The 15601-nt window shown below is 40.9% G+C and overlaps 2 protein-coding genes across 4 annotated transcripts; one reads left to right on the top strand and one right to left on the bottom strand.

Annotated features, from left to right (window-relative positions):
- The first annotated feature begins 121 nt into the window (after positions 1-121).
- Positions 122-9042, top strand: ankrd13d (ankyrin repeat domain 13 family, member D). Its single transcript, XM_063876493.1, has 16 exons — positions 122-1231; positions 1338-1473; positions 1569-1693; positions 2036-2081; positions 2926-3069; positions 3177-3366; positions 3486-3552; positions 3965-4046; positions 4292-4353; positions 4461-4591; positions 4685-4842; positions 5443-5559; positions 5746-5918; positions 6019-6098; positions 6767-7000; positions 8117-9042. The coding sequence occupies exons 1-16, from the start codon at positions 1148-1150 to the stop codon at positions 8178-8180; spliced, it is 1893 nt and encodes a 630-aa protein (XP_063732563.1). The 5' UTR covers positions 122-1147; the 3' UTR covers positions 8181-9042.
- Positions 7322-14658, bottom strand: LOC134859787 (signal-transducing adaptor protein 1-like). Of its 3 annotated transcripts, none has more exons than XM_063876494.1 (10): positions 14272-14658; positions 13826-13897; positions 13481-13597; positions 13286-13342; positions 12734-13050; positions 12217-12348; positions 11215-11284; positions 11040-11142; positions 10782-10961; positions 7322-9437 (listed from the first exon to the last, which is right to left on the bottom strand). In XM_063876494.1, the coding sequence occupies exons 1-10, from the start codon at positions 14371-14373 to the stop codon at positions 9244-9246; spliced, it is 1344 nt and encodes a 447-aa protein (XP_063732564.1). In that variant the 5' UTR covers positions 14374-14658; the 3' UTR covers positions 7322-9243. The 3 variants fall into 3 exon arrangements, with proteins under 3 accessions (XP_063732564.1, XP_063732565.1, XP_063732566.1); XM_063876495.1 differs by having other exon boundaries at positions 10800-10961; XM_063876496.1 differs by having other exon boundaries at positions 9295-9437; positions 10823-10961.
- Between the last annotated feature and the right edge of the window lie 943 nt (positions 14659-15601).

The raw sequence follows: 15601 nt of genomic DNA, 5'->3' as shown, positions 1-15601 counted from the left end.
AACCAATAGTCCTGCAATCAAAATCTTAAGTAAAAGTTCCAATGTATTTGCATCAAAATATACTTTAAACACTTTAGGTAGTAAAGTACCCATAATATAATCGTGTGTAATTTTTATTGATGCAATAATTTGTAATTAGCTTTAATGCTGCAGCTTGTAAATGTAAGGCCTATTTCTTAGCCCCTTCTGGATTGTAGTGGAGTAGAAGTAGGCTATAAAGTAGCATAACATGGAAATCATTCCTCCAAATTATACCTAAGTGCATGAATAAAAAGTCGATTTTTCACGACTGAAATGTAAAATGATACTCATTCTTGATCAATTTTCCCTGATTTATCTGCACAGTCGGATCAGAATGAACTCCTCCCATGCTCCACCCAGCTTCTCTCCATAACCTGGAAATAAAGCGACGCCCACGTAAATAAATAAATAAACAACGCTGCTGCAGCTGTAAATAGACTTCATCGATGCAGCCTGACAGATGAGGTTTAATGATCGGGACTGGTCGCTATCTGCAGCTGCGGTCACCGGCAGCACATGGGATGGCTTCAGCTCGAGTGACCTGGATGTGAAAGTGGAATAAAGGCCGAATCTGGATTTATTTTTGACACACCGTGACATTTCTGCGATATAGACAGGGGTGGTTGCAGTGACAGCGGGGGAGCTAGCTAACTTTATCAACCGGCGATTTCAGCCATATTTATTTCTTAAACACATCGTGAAAGAGAGATGGACGGACTGGGGAGGTGCATTTCTGCTAAGCTACGTTAGTTGTCTTGCTTTGTGAATAATGGAAAGCAGGTGTCAAGTGGAGCAGGGACCAATTTTGTTATTAGCCAGTTAGCCACCGTTAGCTCGGCTAGCTGTCACCTAACTACAGCAAATTAGTGGGCTGAGTTAGGTGAGCTAACTCAGCCCACTAATTTAAATAGGCACGCACATAATTATACTTTGTTGATGCACAACGTTATTGGATATACTGCCTAGTGACAGTCTTTCCTGTAAAGTATTTCAGCCTTCACCCATTTTCTAGCCAGCTAGCCACCCAGTTGTGCCGATCAGCTGGTCTGCTGTGGTGTCAGTGCAATCTGTCGGCTGCAGGAGTCATATTGCACACATAGCTTTTGTACTGTGTTAACTGTCAACCATGGCACAAGAAGCGTTTCCTCTGCATGTTCTGGTGTGGAACAATCAGTACCTGGAGCTTGATCGAGAGCTGCAGAAGAAAGAGGTAAGGAGTAAGGAGGTGTATTTTACAGCTGATGTGTTTGCACGGATGCTATTGTTATAGTATGCACTGCATTGCGCTGATGCTGCTTGTGTTTTTGGGTCTGCAGCAGGATGTGGAGCGCCTGGATCCGAGAGGGCGCACCCCGCTGGAGCTGGCTGTGTGTCTGGGCCACCTGGAGTCAGCCCGTGTTCTGCTGAGAGACTTTGCAGACCCAACACACCACAACTCACAAGGCTGGACCAGTGAGTGCTGTGCTTTGGCTGCTGGTTTTATGTCCTCAGGATGCTTAGGCATTCAAGAAGCGCCTAATGAAATCACATGTGGATGTATGTTTCAGTTCTGCAGGAGGCGGTCAGCACTGGGGACCCCGAGCTGGTTCAGCTTGTGCTTCAATACAGAGACTACAAACGTGCCACTGAGAGACTGGCGGGCATCCCAGAGCTGCTCAGCAAACTAAGACAGGTAAGACAGCTTTCATTTGACCATATCATCCAAATATGCAAGTCTCCAGGTCTTGAAGTCTTGCCTGTTGCAAGTACATAAATGAGTACATAAACCACGCCTTAGAGCGATATTTGTATAATTTTAATATAATAATGTATATATCATCATATTGTAGCATAAAACAATACAAAGAAACGCTTAGTAAATACAGAAAATGCATTAAAAACATGGATTTCAGGAAGTGATTTAACATGGTCAGATAAGTTGAAGAAATATCACCGTATAATTATACGTTTTTTCATTATTTTATACAAATACCAGTCTGTACAGGTGGGTTTTTGAGAATGTTTTATTTTCCAGGCGAGAGACTTCTATGTGGAGATGAAGTGGGAATTCACCAGTTGGGGTGAGTGTGTTTCAGAGAGGTCAGGTTCAGCACCACAGTAGATGGACAGCTCCGAAGCGGCAGCTGTCAGTTACTTTGACACATAGGTACACACGAGACAGGGCAGGTTCATTTCAAACTGTAGCCCACTACAAATAAGTGATACCTCTTCTAAAGTGTTATCTGTAATTAATTTTTATTGTAACTATATTAACCAGGAGTTCTAGTAAAGAATGGGATTGTTTGATTACTTTCCCTTTTCTAATCTGCAGAAGATGCAGTAGTTTCAATTAATAATGTTTTGCATTTCATTTTAGTAAAATTGTTTCTATTCAGTAATCGCAACAACAGTATACATATGTCATTTTAATACAGCATTTCTTTTTCAAGTGTATTCTTATATTATAACAATACATTTAAAGACTGTACTGTTAATAATTTCACCATATTGAAGTCCCAGTCAGTTTGCTTTAATAAGGAAGTATAAAGATAGTTGACATAAAAATCTACAGTTATGCATTTTATCTTTGATTGCTTTTATGTGTTTTAAATCATTATAGGTTGTGCAATACTTTGTGTATCCATGGCACTCAGAAACGAGAATGAAGGTCTATCTCTTATGTAAAGTCTAGAAACACAGAGCTACAGTTCCCAACACAAAGCAAGCCAAGGATGAAAGACTTAAAAAGGGCGTCTCACAATAAAAGAAGCATCATTTTTTCACACCATATGATTTCCAGGAAACATTTAAATCTGCTATTTGTTACACTGTACTTCACCCATTCCCTGTTTGTTACCTCGATCTGTTTGCCTCTTTGTGTCTTGTTTCTAAATGGCTTCACCTCTTCTCTGATCTCCCTCTCAGTGCCTTTGGTGTCGAAGGTGTGTCCGAGTGACGTGTACCGTGTGTGGAAGAGCGGCTCATGCCTCCGTGTGGACACCACTCTTCTGGGCTTCGAACACATGACATGGCTGAAAGGATGCCGCAGCTACATCTTTAAGGGAGAAGGTGCCCTCCTTGATTTTTTTCATGGAAACTTGACCCGGAGCCACCCTGAAATCTGTAGAAACAAACATTTTGGAGGTTTTAATGTGTGTTTTGTGTGCTCCTCTTAGATGAAGGTGCCGTGGTGATGGAGGTTGACCATGAGAAGCAGGTGGTGTACACTGAGCCGCTAGTGTTGTCTCCCCGTGATGCGCCCTCCCTCCTGGCAGCCATGCAGCCGTCACAGGAGAACACAGCCCAGAGACTCACATCGCCCATCGTCTCCACGCACCTCAACACTCGCAACATTGCCTTTGAACGGTAACAAGCTCAAACTGTGTTCACATTATCATTCCTTATCGTCCACATAATTAGACAATGCCCGCACAAATACTGACTCTATGCAGTGATTCGTTACTTTGACCTCTTTGATTGTTTAGGAACAAGTCTGGGATCTGGGGCTGGCGTTCTGAGAAGAGTGAGGCGGTCAGCGGGTACGAAGCCAAGGTAGTCCCTGCAGAGCCAGTTTTGATTGAAAACTAGCTTAAGCTTACTACAGCACACAAGACAGCCCCAAAGTCATTAAACAATTCATTCGTTAGCATTGTTGACAAAAGACTCAACTAAAATGCATTCAAAATAATAAAACTTAACCATTATCTTAATCTATTTTCATTCACTCAATGCAGCAGCTTTGTGTGCTATGCTAGAGTAACTGACTTAATTTACAATGACAATGACAACTTAGGGAATTAGGGAGAAATAAACAGTCATATATTTTGGCCAGAATAGTTTGGCTCATTTACCATTTATTTATTATTTACTCATACGACTATGTTAATATGAACTCAACTTGAACAATTTGTAAAAGAAAATATGTTCAAGAGTGTTTTCCATCTTTCTGCATCTTTGTGTCCAGGTTTACAGTGCCACCAATGTGGAGCTGGTGACTCGGTCTAGGACAGAGCATCTATCAGACCAGGATAAGTCGAAGAGCAAAGGTGAACACACACTGTGTCAAATTAGTCTTATCAGGTCACAAAAAAGTGCAGATAAAATCAAACTAGCCTCAGTAAATTTAAGGTGATGTGAAAATCAAACAAAATCGATCACTGTGTATTTCTATTGGACAAAGTAATGCTCCTCTTCATGTTATTCTAGGTGTACCCCTTTTTCTCCTTATAGAACCAAAAACTGAATAAGCAGAGCATAGTGATGATGATTTCCCTTTTTTATTCTAACTCAGGCTCAAAGACTCCTTTGCAGTCCTTCCTGGGGATTGCTGAACAGCATACAGCTCAAAATGGGGTAAGAGACTTCACTGCACCTGTGCGTCACACACAAACCGCACACACCACCAGCAGCTCTCTTTGAGGAATACATGTCACTTATAACTCACTCTGTGTTTCTGTCAGAGTAATGTGTCCCAGTGTGCCAGTCCTCACAACCCCACCGCCATCACAGCTGAGGAGTACTTCGACCCTGAGTTCAACCTTAACGGCCGCGACATTGGACGTCCCGTCGAGCTTACCAGCAAAGTCCAGCGGTAGGATGCAGCCTCGGAAACAAGTGGCAGTAATGTTCGTCACCAAAATCAGCTGCAGTTCAAACTTTCTGTCTATCTCTGTGTCCTCTCCAGATTTAAAGCTACGCTGTGGTTGAGCGAGAGTCACCCTCTGTCCCTGGCCGAGCAGGTGACACCCATCATTGACCTCATGGCCATCTCCAACGCACACTTTGCCAAGCTTCGTGACTTCATCACCCTGCGCCTGCCGCCAGGCTTCCCTGTCAAGATAGGTGGGTATGAGAGGTCACACAGTAGGGTTAGGAGATGTGTTTGAAAGTTAAGTGTGTTGCATTTCTTCTCGATTTTTAAGTTAAATAGAATAAACTCAAAAAATATCAAAAAGAGAGAACATTTTCTCACATAAGAAAAAAAAAAATCTTCTGTATTTCTATCTTGTAGCAAGAAATTACAAAATAACACAAAAAAACACAATTCAACAAATTCAGTATGAACTTTTGCTAGCTATAAATACTGTTTTCCCTTGCTGCCTGTCTTTGCTGTTTCTGGCCTCTTTGTGCTTCTTTGTGATGCTCCATTTAGTCTGAGTACTCTCCTATTTAAGTATTTGTAGTTTCGCGCAGCCAGCCTTATTTCCACTCTATGGTTTAGCGCTGTGCCAGTTGAAGCTTGTTACATCGACAAGTGAGACAATGATGAGAACTAAATCTTTATTCTGCACTCATTTCTGTGCATGGTTCATGCTTTTGTGTGTGCCATCACAACGCCTCATTCATGAGTATTTATTTTATTTGCACTGCCCATTATTATTCCAGTGCTACAGGAATAATCAGCCGTTTAAATCTTTTACATGCTTTCTGTCTGTCCTCCAGAGATTCCCCTGTTTCACGTGCTGAATGCCAGAGTGACATTCAGTAACCTGTGTGGCTGCGACGAGCCGGTCAGCACTGTGACACTTCACACACCAGAGGCCACACCTGAAGAAGCTGGTAAAAACACACTAGTTGTGACCTAAAAATAAACATTTTTATTCCGCTTTTGCAAATAAATGACTTTTTTCTAAAATGTAGGTCTGTAACTTTTTCCAAAACATAGCACAGGCTTGAAAGTACTTTTTAAAATTGGACACCTTTTTACTTGCACGTGCAGTTATGTTGTAACCCATCTTCAACCAGGTCAGGCTCCCCCTCCCTTCCAATGTGAGGTGGACCCCTCAGTGTTTGAGCCCCCTGAAGACTACACCACTCTTGGTCCCGGCCGCAGCGAGCCAATGAGGGACGAGGATGATAACCTGCTGCAGTTTGCCATCCAGCAGAGCCTGCTGGACGCCGGCACAGAGAGCGACCAGGTAAGAGTTATCAGACTCGGTTACATGTGTAACGGGGGAATTGATTCAACCCTTTTTTATTTTTAAAGGCAGTTGTTGAAGAGATATGTGTACTTCTTAGGTGACCATCTGGGAGGCCCTGACCAACAGCCGCCCAGTGCCCCCGTCTCCGCTGTACGAGGAAGACTCTCAGCTGGAAAGGTGAGCTGACTCTCAGACTTTACCTCTATGATTTCCTTCACAGGCAGGTTTACACTGCTAAACATGGAAGAAGACTCCTAAGTGAACTAACAAATATATTGTTGTTTTAGGAATTTAGCAACATAGCCACAATGATGTAGTAAGTGAACGTCAAGCACAGAAACAATGTACAGATATTTACTTTTTTCAAATGGTTGAATCCCAGTAAATATAGTTATAGTTTTTCATTATTTGGTTTTCTTTTTTGTGAAGTTTGTTGTGAAATGCTTTAACTTTAATGAACAGAAAACAATAAGGATAAAAAAATCACCTCCTACATTTAGCAATCATCCAGATACAGTATCTTAATTTATTTAAGCTCAGTACAGATGTGCAGTGTTTTAGTAAGGGTCTTTCAGAGTTTGGTGTTACTGTACCATCATGAGGTTTAACTCGCGTCTGTTCATAATTCTATCGTATTATAGGAAACCCCTTGCTAGTAAAGTCATTTAATTAAAAGTCTCTAAATAGAAGTCAGTAATTAATTCTTTCTTCCCCCTTCTCTTGGGATTGGCAACTCCCAGTCATCCTGTAATGGAGCTCAGCAGTGAAACTTCCCTGTTAAGGTATCTTTGTCCCTTGTTTAATTACACTTCAGTTCAAGTCTTAATATCTTTTGTCTTTCTCAGGGCAATTCAGGAGTCTCTGTCCATCTCACTGTCCAGCCGAGAGGGAGAAGACACGGCCGACCCCAGCCAGACCGCCTCCGTCTCTCCGTCCGAACCTAGCGCCGACTCGCCGCTCTCCTACAGCACAGTGACCAACCCGCGGCTGTCCGGACACTTCGGTATGGCGACCAGCTTCGACGAGCAGCTGCGCCTCGCCATGGAGATGTCGTGCCGGGAACAGGAGGAGATGGACAGGTGAGGCTGGAGGAAAACAAAGAGAAGGGCATGTGCATTATCTCACCTGAGATAGAGTACACCTTCATCCTGGACATTTACCAGTCTATCACATGACTAACATACAGTATATGTGGGCCAGCATAACACAAATTAAGTTTATCTTTGTAAACCAAACTAGATATAAATGACGTCTTTTAGGGAAAACTACAACAATATTGTCGTGTTTAAAATTAAAATGAACATAAATGTAATTATTTTTTACCTATAATCATGACTGAAACATGAGTAATCATGAATATCTGTCACCTTGCCAGTTGAATAACAGAAACTGAACAGGCATTTCAGGAGGCAATTAATCATTTTTATTTCACATGCAGTCTGGTCTTGTATAGGCAAAAACAGTATTTAAAAGTCGTTCAGATGTCCAATTATATGATACGAGTTTATTGTGCATGTGCATTTTTATACTTTGAGCCATTTTACATATATTACCATAACAAAACAAAAAAAACTAAACTACTGTAACACTAACCAAAGCCACTCTGAACTAACTACAAACAAGTGTGCCCACATAGAGTGCAGCATCTGCTCTTCCATCTCAGACTCCCACCTTGGCGCATGTGGTGGCAAACGATGTCTGCGACACAGTGGGGTGTCCAAATCTGTTCTTGTCATCTGTCCCATGCTTAAAGTTGTGCACATTATCACAGAGATGGCATAAGAGTAACGTTGTGGAGGGATAATAGAGAACCCCGTCACAACTTAACATTTAAAAACACCTTATTGCATGTTTTGAGACTACCCCCCCCCACCCTTCAACATTCATGACAGTTTTGCATTAGCACACTTTTAATCTGTGACCAGGGTTCATTTTAAAGTTTTAAACTGAGATTATGGTATCTGCAGGGGGTTCTTTCACAATATATACCCCTTTTTCCATTGAAACCCAATTTTTACAACTGTCTGTTCTTGTGTTTGTTTACTGAAACCCAAGCTCAGAAGCAACAACAACATTCTAGTAAAATGAAATAATTATAAAATACAGGTTTAAAGTGTGCAAACGACCGCAGCATCAGCAACAGCAGCGATGACAAAAGACAGTAAAAGTATATTTTGTACTTATTTGTGTCACAGGAAGCAGAAGGAGGAAGAGACTGAGCTGGAGAGGATCCTGCAGCTGTCACTCACCGAGAAGTAATGTCACAACAACAACAATGGAAGCGTTTCTTCATTGGGGAACAATCTTCTTTATTTATTCTGTTTTTATCTTTTAAATCCTAAGATGTTAAGTTATTACAGATATTTTATGTGTCTTTCTCACACGAAGGCTGCTACGAGTGTAAGAAGTGTGAGGTGGGAGGGATGAATGACAAGAGGTGGATTCCCTGAAACACACTGCAGTCAAGGAGGAGACAGAAGGGAGTTTCTTTTCTTTTTTTTATTGAATATTTTTCACAGTCTTGCTGTCTTTACTGAGTGATGAATGATTCCTTTAAAACTTTAAACCTATATAAAAGTAAGAATCTTAGTCTAAGTGGAATAACTTATACAAATATATGATTATAATATTCAAAACAGTTATGTTGGCTTACTCCTATGTGTGGAAAATAAAGAATAATGATCATCCCGGATCATGTTTTTATTCTTTTTCTGTGCATTTGAACAAAAAAACTGAAACGTAAGATTAACCCGTGCAGTTTTGTATTTACAGTTTGATCATTCTTTCATCTAAAAAATGGACAATCATTCTGACATGTATAAGTATTTTGATGTATTGTTCATTTTTGAACTTTTAAAACACGATTATTGATCAAAAAAGAAAACTTGATAACCCTTGTGTGAGACAAAAAACATCCGTATCACATGTAACTGATCGATTGATTTGAGTTGATATAAAACTAATCGTTAGCTTCTTGAAATTATATTCTCATCTTTACAAATCTAGTGGCTCTTCTCTCGAATCCTACTCACTACTGTATTCAAGTGGCAGGGTGTCTCAAACGACTGGCTCAAGGTTCAGATTCAAAATACAGAGTTTGAGAAGAAATTTGGTACTTTCATCTTCTCCAAAGCATAAGTTGTAATTAAGTTGTTTCCCTGTTTTTATCTAGTGCCATCATTACAGTTTAGAAACTTCGATTACTACTTTTGTCATTCCAATCAACCTTTCTTGTTCATTCTGCTCAGTACAATTTCTGAAAGACACTAAAAGTGGCAGAAGCGTGCAATCTCCCAGCTGACGTTACAGGTTAGACATTAAATCAGAAGCTTGCGGTCCTTACTGAGCACAGCGGACTACATGCCTCGCATTGCTGCGGTCTTTGCCACTGCACAGCGGCTGACTGGGTTTTCTCACTGCTCGGATTCTCGTGTGTGGTGACTTTCTCAGTCTCACGGTTGGTGTACAGGTTTTTTCTCTGTAACTTTAAAACCTGTAGCTCTCCATCCGCCTCAACTGTTGTAGACAGAAAACATTACATTTTATTTTTATAGCATGTTTCAACCTATAACATACATTTCCATATACAGCATGGAACAAAAGTACACTGCCCGGCCAAAAAAAAGGTCACACACTCTAATATTCGTTGGACCGCCTTTAGCTTTGATTACGGCACGCGTTCGCTGTGGCATCGTTTCCACAAGCTTCTGCAATGTCACAACATTTATTTCTGTCTTGCAGTAATTTTTTGTCAAGATCTTGTATTGATGACGGGAGATTCGGACCACTGTGCAAAGTCTTCTCCAGCACATTGCAAAGATTCTCAATCAGGTTCAGGTCTGGAGGCCAATCCATGTGTGAAAATGATGTCTCATGCTCCCTGAACCACTCTTTCCCAATTTGAGCCCGATGGATCCTGGCATTGTCATCTTGGAACATGCCCGTGCCATCAGGGAAGAAAAAATCCATCGATGGAATAACCTGGTCATTCAGTATATTCAGGTAGTCAGCTGACCTCATTCTTTGGGTTTGCTGAACCTAGACCAGACCAACTGCAGCAACCCCAGATCATAGCACTGCCCCCCACAGGCTTGTGACCTTTTTTTTGGCCAGGCAGTGTATATATATATATATATATATATATTTACATACACTTCATCATTTTATCCTGTAAGATATTTACTTGAAACTGTCAGAATGAGCTGATTCTGAGTTATGGCCGAAAATGTGTTTTTGATGTTAGAGTAATCTTTACTTTTGAGCCAGAAATTCTAAGCAGTTCATTGTTGAGTCTAACAGAATGTCTGAGCCTCATTTTAAGAAATTCAAACATTCCTGAGATGTCACATTCACAAGAAAGGGACGGATGGGAGGTCAGAGTGAATCTATTCAGAGTCAATGTGGAAGTCTATGCTAAAGGCATTCCTATAGCACTACCAGCTTAATCTGTTGTATACTATGAAAAAATACTATGAATATGTAATCGGATAGGACCAATTTTCAGCGCAAAAGTCTGAGAAATCTGTGAAAAAGCATAGACTGTGATCTTAAGACAGAATTTAAACACTGAAACGCTGTCAGCTTTGACAGAGCAGATATCAGTCCTAATGCAGCATTTCTAAGAAGTCTTTTTGGAAAGTAAGTAGTAAAGAATTACACTAATGTACTTTGGCACCTGGCATTGTAAGCTATGTAAACCATGAGTACAAAAATAGATTCTGAAACAAATAGGTCTCGAGGGCAGGGTGGCTAAAACTGGGCTGAGGTAAGAAGAGAGTTTTGGATTGACTTTCTTTTCATATGAACATCTTGAGTGCTTTTAATTTTACTAATGTTGAAAATAACATTCATTAATTTCACCTGACTTCAGGTTCGTACCATGACCATCTGGAAACACGTACTCTCCCTCGTCTTGGTTTGTTGGAGGCGACTGAAGTTCTCTTTTGGCCTCTGAACGCAGCATAGGGGCCACTTGGGCTTTGGGTATGGTTTTAAGTATAGGTGAGGAGATGTTGACGCACTTTGAGATAGGAGACATGTCTGTTGAACACACAGATAAACACTGTTAGGGGTTGTGTACTTGTCAATGAGATGTTCGTACGGCAGAGTTCCTCTTACCGATGCAAGTGTCGTAAGGCTGAGATACCATGTAGGGGTAAAGCCGATACTCTGTCTTTTCAAGGAAGTATTTCAGGACTTCATTCAAGGAGGAGACTGTGACCTACAGAGAAGATGACACATGAAGACAAGCCAAGAAAAAGAAAAACTTCATATTATAGAGTTTGGTACTTACTGCTGTGTCCAGTTCAATGACAAACCCTACATTTGTGGAGGTCACTCTGAAGTTCTTCATGATGGGACCACTGAAACACAACAAGTGGAGGATCATTTGCTTAATGGTGCCTTTGATTCTTTGTACGTTTGGCAACAAATATGACAAGAACAGGGATGAATTCATCTCGTATTGTGCCTAACTTGTTGATTGTAACAAATCAGCTATGGCATTATTAATCTGCAGAGGCTCTAGGTTCAAAACAACACCGACCCTTTCTACTGGTGTCCGTTTAAAAGCCAAAATGTGGCCTGAAACGCTTTATGTAAGGCTTGATTTTAGCAGATTTTTGTAAATGACTTTAGCTACCAAAGCAGCTGCTGATCACAGTGAAAGGTCAGCAGCCATAGACAGATTAAAGCAATCAGTAAAATAGATATCTTCAAAAATGATGAATCACCACACCCACTTGAGGTCCCTAATCAAGCAATCATAAATGATCACAGAAATAATAAGGCTAAAGGGTCCATTTAAGGGGACGGACAATCGTACAGGATCTCCCTTCAGGCTTACGGGGAGAATATGACCAAATCCACAACCACCTTTACATGTTTTCATCCTTTTATCAGCTGTAGCATGGTTAATACTCCTCATGATAATAACATACAAGTAATATGAAAACGATCCATATGCCATTGAGGGACTTAAGAAGACACTGTTGATTCAACAATAACATTTAGTTGAAAGTAGAGAAAACTAAAAAAGAGAAACTAAGCCTTATTTAACGAAGGAGGCAAAGTTTAACTGTAATTATTTCCTGGTAGACACTTGTATGTCATTTGACTCACATAAGCATAATATAAGTGATGCAGTACTGTTATACAAAACATAAAACCAAAGATGCATATTCTCTTCTAAGCTTTCTGTAAGTCAAGAAAAGAAAATGGGATAATTTGACTGACTTTGTGAGAATTTAATAAGTACATTCCTGCATATTCCTGTATTGTGAGGTACATTTCAGACCTGGGCGTCTGTTGTCTGAGGGTCAGGGCGTAGTTGTTGGCCAGGGTGGACGGGCGGAGGATGATGCTTCCATACTCGGGGTTCTCCCCCAACATACGCTCAGCCTCTTTTCGAGACACATTGAAAAAACACCTGCAGACACCAAAGAAAAACAAACACACTTCCTTATTACCAGTGAGGGTTACAAAGGTCTGGGTGCGTTGTATTAGAGAGCAAGGTTTATCAGTTTAAGATTAGCAGCAGCAGGAAGGGAATTACTGTACTGTTGCATACAGTGTGTTTTATGTTGTGTAAAGGGGGAGCTATTGTTCAACATTTTAACTGATAGATATCACCGGGAAACCTCAAATTACTTAAATTAAAACAATTAACTACGTTTTCTTAAATTCAACATTTAAAATGCAAATGAGGTATTGTCCACATGGGCTAATTCACCCAAAAAATGAGAAAAAATATGTATACAGTAGTGTGTCTCACTGATGTGTTTCATACAGACTGGAAAGACATTAAAACTTACGCAGGATTCTCAGGGCTGCTGTTGTCAGGCTTGTCTTTGGGCGGTGTTGAGGAGGTGGAGTCGGAGGCAGAGGGGGAATCCAAGGTGGAGGCCGAGTCGGAGGCAGAGGGGGAGGAGGAGGTGGAGGCAGAGGGGCAAGGGGAAAGGGAGGAACATGCTAGGGGGGATTGGAAGGGGGAGGGTGTGCGGAGGAAGTGTGGTCGGGGTGGAAGGGCTGGCCGTGGCGTGGTGGGATTTCTTTGCCTCTCCTTATCCAGAGCCTCCTTCAGCTGCAACATCTGGCCTGGCAGCAGCTGCAGCTTACTGGGAATCTCTTTCTGCAGAAAAACAGAGCGCATCAATATATGGAATAAAAACATATTGGAGTTCAATTTCAGTTTGCAGACTTGCAGACTAGTATTGAGGGGAGAGTATTCCTAGTATTTACTTAATATTCATTCATATTTAAGACATTCATGCCAAATTAACAGATTAGAAATACTGTATTGATGCCAAATTGTGAATGTCAACCCATTAGAGTGTGCCTTCAAGTGTATCTGTGTGTTTTCTTACATTAACCACAGTCAGGATGTAGCCTCTCCACTCCTCTCCTGTGTCGGAGTTGTCCATCTGTACAGTCACACAAACAACAGACATTTTGGTAATATGTCACAGTCCATATATTCAGTCCATTTGTTCATTGAAATGTTTGTATTCATTCAATGTGAAAAAAAGAGTTTTTGAGTTGCAAGATAAAAAAAATCTCACTTTTAGCTGCACCTCCTCTGTCGGCAGCGTGAGTGTGAAGATGGTTGGTGTTTTCTTCTCATAGGGAGAATTTAACTCCATGGACTTCAGCTGCCCGAGGTCCAGCTTCTCCATGTACTGACAAAGAAGACAAACTTTGACGTTATTATGTAATGAGACACATATTAATCAACAAAACGTGTATAAATTGATCTAAAATAGGAGTGTATATAAGTTTGCACTCTGGTCTCTGTCTCTCCTTCATGATATTGTTCAGTTTGATATACTACTGTTTATTTACTTGATTTACTGTAGTATGTAGATTACAATTCTGCTTGTAATTTGTCAAATCTACTGTTTGCTTACTGTATCCTGAGTGTCATCTTTGTACAGAAACAGAGTTGCTCCTCGGAGCTCGCTATAGTATCTCTTGAAATCCTGAAAATCAAAAAAATACTTTTTAACGCAGAATTTAACACAGTTATAAGACATTACCACTTATTATCAATGTCGTCCTATCTTATATTGCATTGCATTACATGTCATTTGTTAGACACTTTTATCCAAAGCCACTTACATACATTCAATACTGTGGGCAGTCGCCACAGGAGCAATTTGAGGTGAAGTCTTGCCCAGAAGTTACTTTGCAGAACAATATTTTATAAGAAAAGAAAATAATAACAATATACTTGTGTATATTACTTTCACCTTAGTCGTTTATATAGTATAAGAATAAGAATTGTTTCTATATTCCATGTGAACGGAATCTATAAACACATAGATACGCATTTATTTTTCTTCCTTGTTCTCACCTTCTCCTTGGGTAGTTTCTTCCTCAGTTGTCCACAGTAGTAGAGAGGCAGATCTGTGATTGTCGCCCTCCTCTTGTGGACAATTCTGGTTGGCACAGACATCGTCCTGAAAAATCAGTTTGCTTATCTGTGGCCTGGTTCTGTTCAGGTTGGGCTCACTGTACCTCTGTTTGTCATCAGCGTTGAATAAACAACCCAGTTGTGTCCAGATTAACAAGTCCCTTGTTGTTTCCTCATGCAGCTGTGATGGATTCTCGATGAGTGTTCAGTATATCTCACACCGTTATTGGTCTCTAAACCTGCACTGATATGCTCTTCTGCTTCATAACCTTTAATCGTTGTCCTGATTTGACTACGCAAATAAGGAAACACTGCAGTGATTTATGAAGAAGGAAGTAGTTTGTGTAAAATATTCCAAGAAAATAATCACTTGTGTACTTTGAACCGAGGCAGAACTGATTTAAAACTCAGTGTTAATGTGCAAGCCAGATTAATCATATCCATTTAACCCTTGTGTGGTGTTCATATTGTTGTTACTCAGCCAGTGTTTGTGGGTCTGGTGGACCCGTAGCATTTTGTGGTTTTTAATGCCTCACAATCAAGCACTTTTATGTTAAAATACTCAACAGATGTTTACTTAATCCCAATTACAAGCAGTATAAACAGTATATATGCAAACTTGGAAGACTTGACAGGCCTGTTCTTTGAAGTCAGCAGTTGAGGTGGGAGCTCTGACTTTTCCCGTATTGTTCCCACCATGGCCAGCTTCCTCTTTAGGAGCTCCTGTCCCAGCTTGTGCGAGGTAAAAAAATTGTCGCATGTGATGTTGTGGCCACTGAGTCCCTGAGACATGTCCAGGACAACTCTCATTCCTTGGTTTTTCTCGGGGGCTCCTCCATCAGCTTTCCCTGTGTAGACTTGTAAGTTCCAAGCATATGAGGAAGTGGCATCACAGGCAGCCCAGATCTTTATACCATACTTTGCAGGTTTAGATGTTATATACTGCCGAAAGGGGCAGCGGCCCCTAAATGGCATCAGCTGTTCATCAATGGTGACATTTGGCCCAGGGTTGTACAGCAGGGGGAGGCGGCTCACCCACTTGTCCCACACTGTCCTGATGGCAGCTAGTTTGTCTCTCTGCCGTCAAGCTGGTCTGTCATCTCGGTTGTCAAAGCGGATAATCCTGGAAATTATGTGAAAGTTTTCCAGAGACATTGTTGCACGGAAAATTTCTCTGCCAGTTTCTGCATCCCAAAGGGATTCTGCGGATTCCCCTTTGGACCTGAAAACTCCGGCAAGGATAAGAACCCCGAAGTAGGCATGTAAATGG

Source organism: Eleginops maclovinus, chromosome 23 (genome assembly GCF_036324505.1).
Source record: "Eleginops maclovinus isolate JMC-PN-2008 ecotype Puerto Natales chromosome 23, JC_Emac_rtc_rv5, whole genome shotgun sequence".
Taxonomy (NCBI): domain Eukaryota; kingdom Metazoa; phylum Chordata; class Actinopteri; order Perciformes; family Eleginopidae; genus Eleginops; species Eleginops maclovinus.
This window is presented reverse-complemented; position numbering and strand designations above follow the sequence as displayed.